Source organism: Gossypium arboreum, chromosome 5 (assembly GCF_025698485.1).
Source record: "Gossypium arboreum isolate Shixiya-1 chromosome 5, ASM2569848v2, whole genome shotgun sequence".
NCBI classification, from domain to species: domain Eukaryota; kingdom Viridiplantae; phylum Streptophyta; class Magnoliopsida; order Malvales; family Malvaceae; genus Gossypium; species Gossypium arboreum.
Window position 1 is genome coordinate 2,628,825 of NC_069074.1, and position 19,603 is coordinate 2,648,427.

The 19,603-nt window shown below is 32.4% G+C and overlaps 1 protein-coding gene and 2 pseudogenes across 1 annotated transcript; all 3 read left to right on the forward strand.

Annotated features, from left to right (window-relative positions):
- The first annotated feature begins 302 nt into the window (after nucleotides 1–302).
- On the forward strand, nucleotides 303–2,794 carry LOC108456212 (vacuolar-processing enzyme-like; annotated as a pseudogene).
- A 4,263-nt stretch (nucleotides 2,795–7,057) lies between these two features.
- Nucleotides 7,058–9,721, forward strand: LOC108455389 (vacuolar-processing enzyme-like; annotated as a pseudogene).
- Nucleotides 9,722–12,304: 2,583 nt separating this feature from the next.
- On the forward strand, nucleotides 12,305–17,855 carry LOC108457158 (uncharacterized). The gene is made up of 5 exons (XM_053028101.1): nucleotides 12,305–12,393; nucleotides 12,908–13,285; nucleotides 15,323–15,692; nucleotides 17,417–17,494; nucleotides 17,625–17,855. Exons 2-5 carry the CDS (start codon nucleotides 12,918–12,920, stop codon nucleotides 17,673–17,675), a joined length of 867 nt encoding a protein of 288 aa, XP_052884061.1. The 5' UTR covers nucleotides 12,305–12,393; nucleotides 12,908–12,917; the 3' UTR covers nucleotides 17,676–17,855.
- The last annotated feature ends 1,748 nt before the right edge of the window (nucleotides 17,856–19,603 follow it).

The following is a 19,603-nucleotide window of genomic DNA, read 5'->3' on the forward strand; positions in this document are numbered from 1 at the left end:
AATGCCATGTCACTGAAAGCTTTGTTTCAATAAATAAGAAAAGGTTTGATTTCAAAAAATTCAAAGTCAATGTATTCATATTACGTAATGGACATATGGGACTGGGTTGATCCAAGAAAAAGCCAACGAAATTCAAGTGGACCACCACCCAAGGTTTTCCTCGAAATGCATCCCTACTTCTGCTTATGCATGCATGCATGCAACTATATATAAGCAGTGCAGAGCATTGATTTTTTGCATTATCATCAATATCATTTTGTTTTGTTTATCTAATTCAAGTTTGATCAAAGCTTGGGTAAATAATGGCTACTCTTGTGGCTGGTGTTCTTCTTCTTCTTTTATCCGTGACCGGAATCGTTACAGCCCATAGAGATGCCACCGGGGAACTCCTACGGTTAGTATCGCCCGAAGCTTATAAGTTCTTCCATCAAAGCGACGATAATAGAGTTGGTGGTACCAGATGGGCGGTCCTGATAGCTGGATCTCGTGGGTATGAGAATTACAGGCATCAGGTCATATATTTCCCCATGATATTTTTTAAAAATATATAGGATCACTTCAAAATATTATAATTTTGTTAACAAAGGTAAACTTATCCAGGCTGATGTTTGTCATGCTTATCAACTCCTGAGGAAGTGTGGTCTGAAAGATGAAAATATTATTGTCTTTATGTATGATGATATCGCTTACAATGAAAATAACCCCAGGCCAGGAATCATCATTAACAGTCCTAACGGCTCTGATGTTTATCATGGAGTTCCAAAGGTATGTTCTTCTTTCTTGGCTACTGCTTTATTTTTAAACGATGTACATTGATTAATAATTGTACAATTAATATGATTCTCATTATCCCATAATTGGTGTAATTATGTAGGATTATACAGGAGCCGATGTCACTGTTAACAACATTTTCAGTGTTATCCTCGGAAACAAATCTGCTATAACAGGCGGTAGTGGGAAGGTTGTTAATAGTGGCCCTAATGATCATATCTTCATATTCTACAGTGACCATGGGGCTTCCGGTGTGCTTGGTTAGTACTCTCTCCTTAATAATTCACCTTAGCCTTATAACTATGAAGGAGGATTATATGGTTTTTAGCTTGAAAATTGACACTAGTTTTTACAGTTACGTACTAACGTTCGTTTTTATGTTAATCCAGGGATGCCTGACGATAGTTATATTTATGCTAACGATCTTAACTGGGTTTTAAGGAAAAAGCATGCTTCAGGAACTTATAAAAGCTTGGGAAATTGTTGTTGTCAATAATTCACAGTTGTTGTACCCATCATCCATCACTTTCGTGCCATTTGAGTGTATTGTCTACATGTAACTTTGTAGGTATTCTATATTGAAGCTTGTGAGTCGGGAAGTATCTTCGACGGTCTTCTTGATCCCAAAGGTTTGAATATCTATGCGACCACAGCGTCGAATGTAACAGAGAGTAGCTTTGCAACCTATTGTCCTGGAGGCCAACTAAGTGCTCCCCCAGAGTACGATACCTGTTTGGGTGACTTATACAGTGTTGCTTGGATAGAAGACAGGTATGGATAAATATAATGGATCCATTCCAAGCATGTTCATCATTTACCTATATTTGTTTTCTCCATATCTCTTAATGTTGTATATTTAATCAGCATCTTCCATTGATTCCATAGCTTCACCTTGTTCTGAAATTAACAATTAATAATATATGGACAAATAGTCAAGGAGCAAAGTGGGTGACATACGAGCAATTTTGCTTCTATTAGTGTTTGGACTAAATTAGGAAGTTTTCTAATGTTGAGGGTTCTTTTGTGCAGTGAAGCACATGATCCGCGGACAGAGACTTTGCAGCAACAATATCAGAATGTATGGTTTTAGAAAATTGTGTATTTTGCCAATATTTTATTTATTTTAAATGTAAGAAATTATGAAATTATACCTAGAGGTCCGTCCAAATTTCTTTTGATATCAAATTTAAGTTTATATTGCTGTTGAGATCTATGATTATGTGCAATTTCATTTTCCCAACTTTTACAGGTAAAGAAAAGGACAACCCGCTCTTATGTCATGCAATACGGTGACATTGTGCTTAGCCTGGACAATCTCTCTGTATACTTTGGTGAAAATACTGCAAAATATAACTTGCAGCCACCAACAACAGCTATTAACCAGCGCGATGCCGATCTTGTCCATTTTTGGGAGAAGGTTTGTGCCTTGTGTCTTTTGAATTCTATAAATTAAACACGAGAATTTTTTGTCTCTTCAATTGGTCAGAATATAATTAGTTACCCATACACATAATATAAGACATTTAGCAATGGACATTACTTTGCAGTATCGCAAGGCACCTGAAGGCTCTGCTAAGAAGGCTGAAGCTCAAAAGCAGCTCGTTGAAATCATGTCTCATAGAATGCATATAGACACCAGTGTGAAACTCATCGGTAACCTTCTATTCGGAACCGAAATAGGCCCAGATGTTTTGAACGTCGTTCGACCAGCTGGACAACCTCTTGTCGATGATTGGAAATGCCTTAAGGAAATGGTAATATTCTTGATTCTCATTTTTTGTTGCCTTATATTTTGTATATTGCTACTTAAGAAGATACTTTGCTCGGTTCGGCTCCGCAGGTGAAAACTTTTGAAACACACTGTGGAAAGCTGGCCCAGTATGGGATGAAATACATGCGTTCCTTCGCAAACATCTGTAATGCTGGAATTCAGATCGAACAGATGGCTGAAGCATCGGCACAAGCCTGTGTCGGCATTCATACCGATCATTGAAGCTCTTTTTAGAAAGGGTTCAGTGCATAAAATATAGAATAAAGGTAAAAAATCTAGAAATTTTTGTTCATGAAGTTTAGTATTAGCACTGAACCTTGTTGCTTAGTTCTACATAAATATGCTTGTTGGGTGTAAACCAATAAATGAATAAAAGTCCGGATAAGATTGTATGAAATGTTTTAACACGTGTTGAATGATTCAGACAATGTCCCTATGTTATCTAATAACATTCTCTTTCCTTTCTCTTTTTCGTGAGATGGAATGTGAATAAATATTTATGCCATCCAATTAATTACTGGAGAGAGATCAAATTAATAATAGTTACGGTCCATAGAGATGCCACCGAAGACGTCCCACTGTTAGTATTGCCTGAATGATTCAGACATTGTTCCTTGCTATAACGATTGCAGCACATTCAAACCCATTTTACTTAAATCTCTCTTTGGTGGGCTCTCGCGTCGATTCTATATGAAAACTCTTCACCAAAGCTTTCGGAGATTATTTATTCACTCATTAGTTACATAATTTAAAGCATAAACAGATGAAGAATGACACCGGCATATCAAGCATAGTAAAACCATAACTAAAATATATTTATTATTTTCATTTTATAACTATTTTCATAAATAAATTATCCAATTTATTAGAAAATTAATCTTTAAAATTATTAAATAAACACGCGTTTAGGAATTCTTTTTCTTAAATTACAACTTACAACTGTATAATAATTAACCATAATCATAATTGTGCGCGTTACATATTTAAGAATTCAAAATTCCTAAAGTCATTTCTTTTAATTAAGCCAAAATTTTATTACAAATTTAAGAGAATGAGATGATAACAGCAATGTTTGAATCTTGTATTTCTTCAACTCTGATCTTTAATACGCCAACAATGATGTATATCTTGATAAAAATAATGTACATTTTCTCAAGCCACCATGGAGTAGTTTATAATATATATGAAACTAACTTGGACCAATGTCCATTTTATCAAGCCACGTTAGAGCTACATTTTATTGTTATCATTACAATATTAAGGGAAATTATAATATTGAAAGAGAAGTGTTAGATCATAGAATTACATTCACCCATTAATAGCAGGGTCTTTTGTCTCCAAATCAAACACCCTAAAGATTCCTACTACTTCATATAACCAATTTAGACAATTGATCAAAGGGATTTTTTTTTTTATGTGTATAAATTTGATTATTAAGTCTTATAAAACCCTGAATTTTGGATTTGACGTAGTCCAATCTGTTTTATTACTTTTAGAATGTATTTGATTTAAACTAAAATATATATAATACGTATTTAATTTCTTAATATTGAAATTTATTTGTATATATTATTTTAAAGTAATTACTTTGCATTTGTTTATATTTATATAAAGATAATTATTGTGTAGGTTGATAGTGAATTATTTTTTTTAAAATTTAGCAAGTGGGTTAAAAGAAATCAAATTATGATATTAGTATTTATAAATTGTGGGTTTAACATCAGACATTTTAATTTTTTATTTTTCTAATTTAAAATTTCAATCCTACTCAAATTATATTAGTTAAATCTTTTAAGTTATTATTATTTTTTAGAATTTTATGTGTAAACATATTATCATATGATATTAACTTGTTATTCTCACACAATATTCAAAAAAAAAAAAATTAGTTAATGAATTCAATTATTACCATTTGATTAAAATTGAAATTTCAAATTTCGAGAAGTTTAGGGACTAAAATAAATAAATTGGAGAATAAGAACTAAATTCATAACTTATACATAGTACAAGAATAAGAACAAAATTTGATCTAACAAATTTAAATGTTACCATTTAGATTGAGAATGACATTTTAAATTTTAAAAATTACAACGATAATAATTGACTGAATTATAGTAATCCATAACTTACATGCATGGTATAAGAACTACTAGAAATATTTGACCTTAAAAAACATAACACATTTCATTAGATTGTATTTAAAGGGCTAAATTATAAAATTAACCCTAAATTATATTATTTTCTCACTTAGGTAGTTAAATTTTTTTTTTTGTTGTTGTTGTTATTGTCAAAAGTGTACTTAAACTATTGATTTTGTCTTATTTTACCAAAACAGGTACACATGCCATCTTTTTATTGGTTGGTATCATGATTTAGGGGTAAAATGAGACAAAATGATCATTTAAGTAACTTTTGACCAAAAAAAATTTTAGGTATATAAGTGAGAAAAACAATATAATTTAGACAAATTTTGTATTTAAGCATATTTAAATAAATTCTCTAGCTTGTTTTAACGAAATTAAAAAATCAATATCAATCTACCAAATAATACTTTATATAAATGTTTATAATTTAATTAATTAAAATATACATTATATTATGAAGTAATATTTAATGTAATATTTTATTTATAATTTAACCCTTAAACTATATCTAATTTTTATATTAATATTTTTTTCTCGTATTAATACATTAACCTTACTTCTGACATTCGATTCCATCTATTTGAATTAACACAATTAAAAAAAACCAATTAACCATGTAGAGCCAATCAAAGCATCCCACGTGCCATTTTATACACATCATATTCATATGGAATTAATATATTATATATTAAACTTAAATTAAATTATTTTTTATTCTTCTTTCCCCACCCACGTTCTCTGTCTCTCTCCTCTTCTTCAAATCAAAAGCCATTTTCATCTTCTCTAGCAAAAGTCTAAATCTACTGTGGGAAATTCATCACTGTTGAGAAGAGAGCCATCAAAATTCGACCAATCAAATGAAAGCTTGGATTTTCCATGATTGAATAAAGAAATAATAAAAGAAAGAAAGAAAGAGTTTACTTGAATCAAGGATTTGAGTTTTTTTTTTTTCTTTTGACAAGCAGTGCTTGTGTTGAGATCTGAAGATTTGCTATTTTGGTGGATATTAACTATTAAAAGGATATGATATGAAAAATATTATTTATCAAATGTGGGAAGCAATATAATATGAAAATATTATTTATCAAATTATTATGACAATGAAAAATATTTTACATGTCTTGAAATTTATTGGGTCTTAGTTTTTTATTTAAAACCGTCATGAATAAAGCCTTGATGTAATGACAACCTATAATTTAATAGGCAGTCAAAATTTCAAAATAATTACACATTATCAAAAATAAAAATAAAAATAAAACTAAATGAATTTTTTATTTCAAATTTTATAATTTCAATACAATATTGAAGTGAATAAATAAATTTACTTCTCATCATTGTCAATTGATTCCAAAACATTCAATATTCATCCATACAATACGCAGACGTTGAATTAAAATCCCATACTAAATAATTATAAATGGTGAAATTCAAATCTGTATTTAAAAATTTTAAAGTCTGTCTTAAATAATTATACCGAAATTTTATTGATTGAGATTATTTTTAAATTTTCAAAATTTTAAGAAATTAGCAACCAATTAAAGATTAATAATAGATAGATGAGACTTCTTAATTTTTTTTAGGAGAAATGATTGAATCACTTATATAAATGATTTATGTTAAAATATTCAACTAAAATTAGATTATGATCGTTAAAAACAACTAAAACTAGATTATATAAGAGAAAATTTATATAAAATATCTACAATATCTATACTAACATTAAGAATCAAATCTCAACAAAAAGTCAATCATTATTCTTTTAAAAATCTAATTTATTTAATTTAAAATTAATTTTTTAATTGAATTAATATTCATTTAATTAAGTAACATTATGAGTGTAGTCAATAAATTTATTTAAGAGATTGAGATATAATTATAAAATTTAAAAAAATAAATTTTATATTAAAAAGAATTAAATTACATTATTAAATTTTGGATTAGCCAAAATACAAATTTTATTTATTTTAGAGTTGAAATGTTGAATTTAAATTATTTAAGTTCGAAAGAAAGCTATCTCATTTAACCAAGGGTGAAGACTTCTATTTGCTATTGGCTTAGCCACCGAACACGATAACTCAATTAAAATTTTCACGAATAACGCCTTATAGAAAAACCAGATGGGACTCGGTGGGTCCACGAAAAAGCCCACGCAACTCAACAATATCTCCACATGACTTTTTCATCATTATCATCATAACCGTCCATTACAAACGGGTTTGAACATCGACGTTCCAGATGCAATCGAACATTTCCATAATTTTTTTTCTAAAATATAGTAGTTCTACTTATACATGCTCTTTATTTTTTTTTCGGCCGTAAACTACTTATACATGCTGCTACTATATATATATCTGAGCTGAAGTGCCAGTGCCAGTGCCAGTGCGCAGAGTAATGACTTTTGCATTATCATCAAAACCAGTTTTTTATGTTTTTCTAATTTAAATTTTTGATCAAAGATTGGCCAAATTATGGCTCTTCTCGTGGCTGCTGTGATTCTTCTTCTACTATGGCTGATTGGATTCGTTTCCGCCGGTGGAGATGCCAACGGAGACGTCCTTTGGTTACCGTATGAAGCTTCGAGGTTCTTCCATCGAAGCGACGATGACGAATTTGATGGCACCAGATGGGCGGTCCTGAGAGCTGGATCTAAGACATATCAGAATTACAGGCATCAGGTCATAAATTCTTCTCCATATACGTATATATGCCGCTTCACTTCAAAAGGTTCTAATTTGTTAACAAAGTTTAAACTTCTTCAGGCTGATGTTTGTCATGCTTATCAACTCCTGAGAAAGGGTGGTCTGAAAGATGAAAATATAATAGTCTTCATGTATGATGATATCGCTTACAATGTACAAAACCCCAGGCCTGGAATCATCATTAACAATCCTAATGGTGCTTATGTTTATAAAGAAGTTCCAAAGGTCTGTTCTTTCCTAGCTACTGTTTTGTTTTTAAACAGCGTACGTTGACTAGTAATTGTACAATTTCTGATTTCATTGTTGCATAATTGGTGTTTTTATGCAGGATTATACTGGAGAAAATGTCGCTGTTAACAACTTTTTCAATGTTATCCTCGGAAACAAAGCTGCTCTCACCGGAGGTAGTGGGAAGGTTGTTGATAGTGGCCCCAGTGATCATATCTTCATATACTACACCGGCAATGGTGCTCTGGTATGCTTAGTGAGTACTATCTCATTAGCGGTTACTCTTTTATGGCTTTCGTATTGCGCCTTAGCTTTATAGTACAAGGTTTTTAGCTTGCAATTTAACACTAGCTTTACAGCTACTAAGATTCATTCTTGTGTTAATTCAGGTATGCCTGACGATAGTTTTATTTACGCTGACCAACTTATCGAGCTTTTAAAGAAAAAACATGCTTCAGGAACTTATAAAGGCTTGGTAAATTGTTGTGGTTAATAATTCCCGGTTGCTGGACCCATTATCCATCATTTTGGTGCCATTTTAGTGTGTTGTCTACATGTAACTTCGTAGGTATTCTACCTTGAAGCTTGTGATTCAGGAAGTATCTTTGAGGGTCTTCTTCCTGAAGGTTTGAATATCTATCCACGACAGCATCGAACGCAAGCGAGAATAGCTTTGCAGCCTATTGTCCTGGAGGTGACCCAAGTGCTCCACCAGAGTACCATCAGACCTGTTTGGGAGACTTATACAGTGTTGCTTGGATGGAAGACAGGTATGGATTCAACATCTTCAATTGATTTCATACCTCCATCTTTTCACAATCTAAATATTTGATGGACAAATATAAAAAGTCTAGAGGTTGGTGATATACGTTAACACTTTTAATATTCTGTTTCTGTTTCTTTTGAGCAGCGACGCACATAATTTGCGGGCAGAGACTTTGCAGAAGCAATATGAACTTGTAAGGTTTTTAAAATTGTATTCGGATGATCTCTTCCTTCCTCAGTGTGATATTTTTTGCTGATAGTAGTAATCATTTTATCCTTGTGTGGTTTAGATCTAAGAACGGTCCATCTAATTTTTTATCCTTGTGTGGTTTAGATCTAAGAACCGTCCATCTGGTTTTGCTGTTGAGATCTCTTATGCAATTTCATTTTGATGGCTTCGGCAGGTAAAAAAGCGGACTCCGAGGTCCCACGTTATGCAATACGGTGACATAGCGCTTAGCAAGGATGCTCACTTTGCATACTTTGGCACAAATCCTGCAAATGACAATTTCACATTCGTTGACGTCGACTCCTTGCAGCCACCAACAGCAGTTGTTAACCAGCGTGATGCTGATCTTGTGTATATTTTGGAGAAGGTTTGTCTCTAATGCCTTTTTTATTTTATTTTATGAAAATATAAATTAGTCGCGTATGCATATATCAGACATTCAGCAATGGACATGAATTTACTGTATCGCAAGGCACCTGAAGGCTCTGCTGAGAAGACTGAAGCTCAAAAGCAGCTTGTAGAAATCATGTCTTGCAGAATGCGCACAGACTACAGTGTGAAACTCATCGGCATGCTCTTATTCGAAAGAGGCCCAGAAGTACTGAGCACAGTTTGACCAGCTGGACAACCTCTTGTTTATGACTGGAAATGCCTTAAAGAAATGGTAATATTTTCGACCCTCAGCTTCTCGTTTCGTCACTTTATAGTTTGCCTGGCAACTTGAGAAGACACTTTGCTATGTTCACCTACACAGGTGAGAACTTTTGAGACACACTGTGGAAAGCTAACCCAGTATGGGATGAAACACACGCGTTCCTTTGCAAACATCTGTAATACCGGAATTCAGACCGAACAGGTGGTTGAGGCATCGGCACAAGCTTGTGCCAGCATTCCGATCGGCCATTGAAAGGGTTAAGTGCATAAATATAGAAATAAAAGGGGAAAATAACTGGAAGTGATTGTTTATATAATTTTGGTATATACTCTGGACCTTGCTGCTTAATTTTAAGTAAATATGCTTCAGGTATAAACATATATTTAAATGATCATGTCAAAAGAGAAAAGGTATGCATATAATTGTATGAAAACTATAGCACATAAGTTCAATGGTTAAGGCAATGTCCCTATGCTATCTAACGTTCTCTTTCCTTTCTCTTTTTCGTACTAAACAAGCCTGTGAAAATTATTCAATATGACAGACAAAAACAACGCAAAACCTGGGTTTCATTTTGAACTGATAACAAAATTTTTTAAGACGTTTAATTCGTGTAAGGTGTGTTTTGCATGTGTTTGTGTTTTGGTCTTGTACATATTAGCAATGACCTGCCAGCATACAAGGAAATACATCATAGCAGTTGCAGTATATCAAAGCATCAGTCAGGCAACAACATCAGTGACAGAACACACAACAACAGAAATAAAATTTAAAACCAAACTTTAAACATCTATTCTTTGACGATGCCCACTGAGAAAAAAATTTCTTAATCACAAAATAACGTCCATAGCATTGTATTGATACCTAAAAATCATATAATTTTATCTTTTATTTTTTTAAGTAAAACCATATCATTTTATTCAACATGGAAATACACTAATTTATATGTTTATATCACAAAATAATCAAGCATAAATATCAACTAAGCAAGTCTGACATATACATGAGAGATTAGTACTAATTAGGTAAAAGTACCTGAGTATTTTATATTAGGAGTTAAATCTTATTTTGTTCACTCTATTAAAAATGGACAAATTAGTCTCTCTATATTAGATTAAAGAGTAAATTGGTCGTTCAATTAACAATTTCATCCATTTCTATTATTAAAAACTGGTTTATTTATATCAAGATGAGGTACACATAGCATACCATATGTAATTATCTAGTTATTTTGTCATTATATCAATTTTTAACAATAAAATAGATAAAATTTTTAATAAAAGTAATGAATTTAATTTTTAATCTAATATATTTGAATTAATTTATCTATTTTTTAAGAAAAAATAATCTATAATTTAACTCCTAATATAAAAGTTTTTATGATACTTTGTTAATACAATATTTTGAGTTAGACAGACCAAACTTGATTAATTATATAAAATGTTAATGATATATATAGGTTTAGAATAAAATAAAATAAAAACTGAAAAGTAATTTAGAATATATATTTTTAATTCCAGCGTTTTTATGAAGATTCCGCTAATTATTAACGCCGTGAGTTATTGTTACGGGTAATAAGAAAGTCACGTAACGGGGATTGTAGATAAACGGAGTTAACGGTTCGAAAGAAAAGGCAATTGAAGCCGCTGGATTAATGATCAACGGTTAGAAATTCCCTGGTGCTGTACACTTGTGGTGTAACGGAGGGTAAGAGGAGGTATTGAAAATTGGTTTTGAAAGGGAGAGAGCGCATTTCGTTTTATCAGAAGAAGAGACAGCCTCCCTGTTACTCTTTATCTTTTGTTTTCTTTTTCAAATTTTCTTCTTCTCTGCTAATTTGCTTCTACTTTCTTCTCTTTCTCGAGAACCAAACAGAATACTCATAAGGAAAAACGAAAATCTATAGATAGTATGATTAATCAGATGTTGAGGATCTAAATTCAAACCAAGCCGTGCCATAAGAGGGAGGAGAAGAGAAGGATCTGAGACTTTGTGAGGTCCGTAATTGAGAGCAGAGATTGATTATATCTTGGTTTACTGTGATGGATTTCATTGTCTATTTTTCAATGGATAACTGTTAACGAGCAATCTGCAAAATGTTTTTTGAACTTTTCTTTTTCCTAGATTTTGCAGATACAATTGAAGAAACTTGAGGACCATTTTTGCTGGTTCTAACTGATCGTCAATATTTGTTTTCTTTTGCGGAAGTTTTGAGAATCGGGTAAACAAAGTTCAAGTTCAAGAGATTTGAAACACGGTTGAATGATTTTGTTCCTGATTTTTTTTTTCTTTTCTGACAGATACATTTGAACGACAGCATAGCTACTTTCTGAAGAATTCTCGACTGAATTAATCTTTAAAAAAGCAGATCAATTGCTTACGTATCAAAACCATAAGAATCTTACAACGAATGAAAGTCGGAAGAATAGGCTTCATATTTCGTTATTTTGTTGAAAATCCAGAACAAATTTTGTGTTTATAGCAAAGGACTTTGAAGAAAGGAAAGTTGTAACGGCAGAGCCTTTGCTATTCAGGTACGAGAGTCATTTTCTCGCCGATAAGATCAGGAGCCCGACAATCTGAGTATCGATTCTAAATCTACCTAAAATGATTACTCGCCATTGATACACCAGGGCCGGGCTGTGATTAAGAATCGGAGATTTCTTTGACAGAGTCGATTTTTAACGGGAATGTTGGATTTTCTTTCTCCTGAGACCTCCATTTAATTTCTATGGAGAGTCTGTGCTTCAGATTTTAATTTCGCTTTGCCCGTTTATTTGTTTTCTTTTTTCCTTTTTCCTCAAGTTCCAGTCACAAGTTTCTTCTTAATCCTTCAATGGTTTTTTTCCCCTTTCAAACAGCCTGAAGAAGAGTTTGACCGTTTCCGCTTAGATTTTTTCACCAGATTAGATCTTTAATTTTTTTTTTCGCTATATTCTGTCTCTATCTTAAATTTTCGCTTCCTTTAAATCTCCATTCAGAAGCGTCTTTCTTCTTTTGTTATGATGTTTTCATGGTTCGATTGCCTTTTCTTTTCATGTTCGTAAATTGAATTTTCTCGGTACTTTTAACATTCTAACTACGAGGAAAGGCAACTTCCGCTTGCTTTCTGTCTTCGTGTTCCAACTCTGGTCCTCTTCAACAGCTCTATAAACTATTTTGTCATTTTATTGCTGCTATTGTAGTCTTAATTTTCTCAACCCCACCAATAATTCTCATAATCTCCATTGTCCTCCTTTAATCCATTGATTATTTTATAAAAATCGCTTAATTTCATCTCCTGGTTGTCATCTTTTTTTCCCCTCAAGAAGATGCAAAGGCCGTTCGATGCTTGTATTTCTCCCCATCTTCTACTTTTCGTCACGCTTAAGGCTGCTTTCTTCTTCTTTATTTTTCCTCAGATTTTTTTTTCAAAGTTTCCGGGAAAATTCCTGGCCGTCCAATGCTCATATTCTAATGCTAAGCTGAGAAATTTTGGTTTCAAATTGTGTGGAAGTTTTAAGAGAAATCCTATTGAAATTCTCCCAATCGTATTTTCTTTTTTCCGTGTCCTTTCGGAGCTAGCACTTTAATTCTGAAGTTTTGAGATTAATTTAAAATTTTAATTTTTTAAAATTTTAACATTTTTGCTTCAACCATGGACAGTGTGCAGAAAATGATGGAGAAGGACTCTTTAAGGAGCAATAACAATGGTAATAGCGCGAATTACAACAGAGAGAGAACCGGAGGTGATGCGGGATTGTTAAGATCCAGCTCAGATCCGGCCAAACAAACGGCGTCGTCTTCTGATTTTGTTTTGCAGTGGGGAAACCGGAAGCGTCTCAGGTGTATGAAGATCCAGGTCAAAGACGACCAATCCGGCCCGGTTAACCGAACCACGGTTCGAGTCGATCGCCGTGTCGTGAGGGCCGATAAGGACTCTTCAAATCAGCCCAGCCATAATAACAATCACGGGACTGGATATTTTAACCTCCGTCAACGGCCTGCTTCTCCTCAGGCCCCGCCACCTCAGCGCGTTCTCAGGTACTGTATTATATTCACAAAGTACGCTCATCTATGAGTTCAGTTATTTACTCAAGATTCAGATTTACTATTTTCTCTTCGAGTGTTTGACACTTTGGCGCGTGTACTGTAAGCTCCGTTGAGATAGGGGGATCGGGTCAGGGTACTAGTACTATGGTATGTTGTTGGATAATTTGATGTCTCGTTTCTGTTATCACTTGGTTTTGCTTTTGCCTTTGCGTTTGGTTTTTCGTTCAAATTGGCGCGAGTAAAATGATTGTATAGATCCATCATTTCCGGGTCCCACTTCCTTGTCCTTTTCTTTTCTTTTTTTCTACTTTAAAAGCAGAAATTACTGATCTGCATTAACTTATTTGACATAACATTTGATGAAATAAGTTTTGCTCTAGGTAAAATATTTTCCTACTTGATTGTCCCTTTTCTATTTTTTTTTTTTGTTTTTTGTTCGAAATTTGGAGTTTTTTTCATACCTAAAAGAAATTCTTCTCAATCATGATACAAAGATCATCAATTTTCTGAGAGGCATAAGTTCTCGATTTTTTCACAGGTTCGATAATTTTTTTTTTGTTGACTGGTTTGGTTTTGATTGACAATTATGCTTTCTTTATCCCTACTACATTTTTTTCCATTGGTAGTAGAAAGGTATTTTGCGAGAATGGATAAGCTGCACAGTTGGCGTTATTGACACTCCTAAAAAAAATCTACCTAATTTGGATGGATATTTCCATGTAGGCCTTTTGACTTGGTGGTGATGGTATTTGTTTGGGTCTCATATTAAATAACATCTCGGCCTCCGATTTGCTATTTTTAGTGGGGATCCGGAATCATCAAAGGATTTTGGCTTTTTCTTTTTCACAAACTAATAGTTGTGCGAGGATATCTCAATTGTGCATTCTCTATTTCGTAAGGTAGGCGCCAGTGTAGGTTCGGGATATGGTCGTGGTGAGTTTGTGAATGGTGTTCATGCTAATTGAGAGATTATTTTCTTTAAATAGACATAAGATCAATTATGGGGGAAGCTTTAACTTTTTCCAAGAGGGTCATAGTAAGTACACTATTTGAAACATAATCTTAAACAAGTCTGTGCTTGATTTCAGGGAGGTTTCAGATTTTTAAACTGTTTTTTGTTTGAAACTATTTCCTTAGGTGCTGTTTGAATTATGAATTTTTCTAGATTTTCAGATCTGTCTTCATATCCTCTTTCTGATTGTTTCTTTTTTTTTTTTTTGTATTCTTTTTATTTTAATGGTTGGCCTAAAGAATAGTGGAGTAGGTCATGCCCTTTACTTAATCCTCAATCTTGGAAGAAAACCAATATTAAATTCCATGTAAAAATCGGTGTTTGATCTTTGTTTTCATTTTGGCTATTTGCTATGCTTGTGATGGCTTAGCTAATATCAATTTTTTTTTTAATATTTACATCCGATCTTAGACATGGTAATTGTGAACCTGGATAGCCTGATGATGTCTAGCGCATCCGTCCCATGCTCATGGGCCCGTGTCCTCGTTGGAAACATTGAATCGACAGTTACCTCACCACGTGTCTATGAAAAAGTCTTTCTTTGATCGCAGCCCTCGTCAGCCGTCCGATCACAAATTGGAGTTTAGGAACACCATGCCATATTTCAACCCTCCATAATGGCAAAAATGCCCCAAACCTTAAAACCCGTCTAAAAACCAGCTGTGCACCCTAGATCGCGATAGAAATAGAATCACTCTTTTCTATCAAATATTTGAACTTATTCTCTCCAAAACAAACAAACAAAAAAAGAAATTAACAACTCTCCTATTTAAAAGCAAACCCCACAAACTCTCACACCATTTCCCTAAGAATGCCCTCCAAAAAAACCACCACCATTTTCTACACAATACTTGTCTAGATTCTACCCAGTCTCTTTCACCCATCTCCGATCTAGATCACTCCAAGGTTACATTTGTAAATTCAATTACAACTTTATTATTATTTTTTCAAAATATCACAGCGTTTTATTCTTTTTTTTTCCAGTTATTTTAATTTTCTATTTTTTTTCTTTCCAGGAACTGTGAGAATTCCAGTGCTATGAGAGGCCAAAGCAACGGTGGTGTAAGAGGATTCACTTCAACAGACAGGGGTGTGCACGAGAAGAGAGGTGGCAACAATAACAATTACAACCACCACAGCAACAACCATGATAACAACCACTACAACAATAAATCAGCGGCATCTTCGGAGACAGCTCAGGATAGCAAAAAAGGAGGGTCATCTTCTGGGAGCGGTGAGATAGCTCCTGCACCCATGGTTTGGCCACCTAAATTCGTGATTGCTTTAACAAATAAAGAGAAAGAAGAAGATTTCATGACCTTTAAAGGATCTAAGCTGCCACAAAGACCAAAAAAGCGATCAAAATTTATTCAACGTACCCTCAATGTAAGCTCTCTTCTTTTTCCTTTCTTTCGAATTCGATTCATGCTTAATCTGATAACGAAATTAAAAAATTGGGATGAATTTGGATTTTTAGTCTTTGGTTTTAATGTGAAATTAATTTAATATATGTTGTCTAGAACTGGAAATAGATAGGACAGTTATTGTGAAAAACTTGAAATAAATGAATAATGGGCTGGTTTGTTTTTGTTCTTTAAATTGTTTTAGTATGATAATTTTATGTCCCTCTTTGGTCTACGAGAAAAAGAAATAGAGAAATTTTGCAAGGAAAGGGAGAAACTTAGCAGAAAAATCGTACACGTGTCAATCAAATATTGTTAAGCACCTAATTTGTTAAGGGCCCACTGAAAAGCTTGGGACCCGGTCCTTATTTAATTGCTCACTTGTGCCCTTGTGTCTGCGTTTACCTATGGCTATGCTTTAATCGCGTGAGCTTCTAGGTTTAGCTTCTTTTTTTTTTTTTTTTTTTTGGTAACATCATCTAGGTTTAGCTTTAACGTATATGTTTTGGACATTATTAATTAAAATATATATAGAAACATATTATATGTTAAGATAATGTGCGTTGTAATTTATTTTGTGGTGAGATTATTAAAATTTGTTGATCTCCTTTTTCTAATTTGTTTACAGATTTTAAATTTATTTAATCACATTATAGTAAAATGAAATTATATAAAAGTTAATAATACTAACTTTTAAAATATTTTTTATAAATATAATTGTTTTAAAAATAGAAAAATTATTTATAGAAAGTCAGAGTTATGGTTCTTTTAAAATAAAATATAAAATATTCTTGACATGTAATTTGATTTTCATAAAGTTGGATTTTTCTTAATAGATTTCTCAAACATGAATTTTTATAAAAAAAATCCATTTTTATTCTATAATGTATTTTAATAAAAGATATAGAATCTTTACTTGAATAGAGTACACATAATAGTTTATGTTTTCTGTTAACAAAAGTATTTAAATAATTTATTTATCATATAAAGTATTAGTGTAGAGAATTCAGGTGGTTCAATGAAATATATCCAACTTGGGAGTTTTTTTATTTAATTATTACCAATCCCTGTATAACTGCTTTTTAATTTATCTTTTGTTCTATTAGATTTTGCAAGTGAAATAACTAACATAATGAACTTGTGAAATATAATTATACCATCATTTAAGATATTTAAAATATTTCATTTCCCTTATTTGAAAATGTAAAGAGAGAAGGGTAGCCCATTTGAGGAATGTATTATTGAAAGAGACAAACGAGTGGGGACAAAAAATACACGTGTAATTCAAAAAGAAGTTGAAGTGTATGGTGCTTGATGTGACAGGTTTACGGCATTGGTCCGGGACACGAATCACACATTTTATCAATTTACTGCTGCTTTATAAATGAATAAAAAACGACAAAAGAAGGCACGATGCTCGACGCATTATTGTACGGGGACTTTTCTGCAATATGCTGTTATTGTAGGGGCTTCTTTTGATAATTGCATCTCCAGTTTGTTGTATTGTAACTATTGTTATGGCGGTGGTTGAATCATTATCTTCCAACTGGTCCACTTTGGCAAACAGAAAATACACCACAAGCAATAAAATAATGTGTATTCTTTTTTTGTTTTAAGAAATTGAACTTTTCATCTCTTTTTTTTTTTTTAAATCCATATTTTAATAATTATGCTTTTGAAGCTAATTTTGGGTAATCTGGATTGCAGCTGGTAAGTCCTGGGACATGGCTTTGCGATTTAACCCTCGAACGTTATGAAGTCAGGGAGAAGAAGGTCACAAAGAAGGTAATAAATATATATTTAGTTACCTCATCTCAATTGTAACATTAATTGGATTTGTTATGTTGGATCTTCTTTTTCTCATTCCTAGAAATCACCGAAACTGAAATCTTTTTAATGCACTGACCTAATGCAGAGACCAAGAGGTTTAAAGGCTATGGGAAATATGGAATCTGACTCTGAATAGAAAGCTGGGAAGGTGCAGTTTAAAGGTTTGATTTTTTGGGTATTTGCAAATGTCGATGATGATGAGATTTTCCAGAGACAGTTGCTCTTTATTTTTTTAAAGGATGAGATTAGTCTTTAAACTGTATAAATGATGATCTTTTCATATATGAGATGAATGAAAAGTTTAGATTAAGCAAAATATGTGGCGTAAGCAAATGAAGAGCTTTTCGTTTATTAGATGATTTGAAAGATTGTTTAAATTTCTTTTCTCTTGCTAGTAAAAACTACATTTAAAAAAAAAAAAAAAACTAAAATAAAATAGCATTTTTATAAAGTAATTAATTTTAATTATAATTGGGTTGATTTGGATCACAAATATCTTATCTAGAATAAAACTTAATCTCAAGCAAAACGGTAATCAATTTTGCTTAGAAGCCTAAAAACATGGGTTGGATTTATAAGTACAAGTTTCTTAATCCAATACCAAAAAACTAGTGTTGTAAAGAAATTATTATTGGCGAGACCGTTAGTTCTTAGTAAATGTGGAAAAGGACGACTTCAGAAACAGAAATTTCTCCATCTTTCACAACGGACTTCCAAGTCACGACGTTCTGATTTTAATGAATATGAATAAATGCTTTAAGCCAAAAAAAAAAAAAGTTGGAAAGAAATTATTAAAGTTCAGGGGACCTTATTCTATAAGTTAAAAAAGAGACTTGAAAAGAAAAATGAAATTCCTTAGCGGAGAATCAATGCAACCAACGGAGACCATATTTTTGGTTTACCAGAACTTAAGAGCTTTGATTTATTGCCACACTTGAGCGATGCTTTGCTTGCTTTGTTCTGATAAAATTTTAAAATATTTTTCATCTTTTCATTTATCTAATTAAACCAAAATCAACTTTTCCTTAATAAGCACTAAATTGCTTACAGGTTTATTTTCGAGTAAATACATGTAAGCTTTGCATAGCATTCTTTTTTTTCTTTTTTTGGCTAATCCCCTTTTCGAAAATTGACTTTATAGTAAGAAATGCAGAAACTTAAAAAAATAAAAAAATCAAAGATTAGATCTAACATTCTTGTCATTATAGGTCTTTTTATTTACTACAATGTATAGGCCCTCCCTCCCAAAAAAAAATCAAAATGAGAAGGTGGCAATCGACGATTGGACTGACAGCGACATTTTTAACCACACATGGACCTTCTATGTACCAAAATCGTGTCTAATTCTTGAGTAAATATCCTCACCTAAAATAAAATAAAAGTCAAAAATACCTTAATTATAAATTGGAATAATGTAAACGTAACTTATTGCGTCAAACTGTAGAAGCAATTCTATTCTAAGCTCAAACCAAACTAGCGATTGACATCTAGCATGTACAACAAAGTTTATCTCCAATTAACTTAATCAGGCTGGTTAACTGGAAATTAAATGTTGTACTTGTAATAGAAGAAATGGCCCACTTTATAATATCAAAATAAGAATAGTTTATTGGTGAAGAAACTACAAGAACGAAAGAATGGGGTTTTCTTTCATTGTCAGTGTAGAATAAGAATAATGCACTCCATGGCATATTAGAAATGCAATAAAAATTATGTGGGATTTAATTATATCTCATTGACTTCAAATTTTCAGTTAAACCTACCACCATTGTTTTTCCAATGTAGTTCAATTATGATCTGTCTGTACCATTAGCTAAAAGACCCACCAACAATAATGTAAATTTGGTATGGGACTATATATTAATTGTAGAAGAATATTAACTGTATAAATCTCATTCCAGAAATTTGCGAGTGGGCATCCACGAAGCACAAACTTTCAAACATGGGAGTTGGAACCAACAAAGAAAAAGAAAACATAAAAAGAATAAAGAGCTGCTAGCCATTCAAACAAGCCAAGGGCTATCTGAAGTTTTTAAAAGCCTTATCTTTAACATATAATATAAA

Bases quoted from the DNA above. Each gene is read 5' to 3' on its own strand.
- LOC108457158 (XM_053028101.1), top strand. From the start codon at position 12,918: ATGATGGAGAAGGACTCTTTAAGGAGCAATAACAATGGTAATAGCGCG. The intron at 15,693-17,416 runs GTAAGCTCTCTT...TCTGGATTGCAG, and splicing joins TTATTCAACGTACCCTCAAT to CTGGTAAGTCCTGGGACATG. The intron at 17,495-17,624 runs GTAATAAATATA...GACCTAATGCAG, and splicing joins AGAAGAAGGTCACAAAGAAG to AGACCAAGAGGTTTAAAGGC.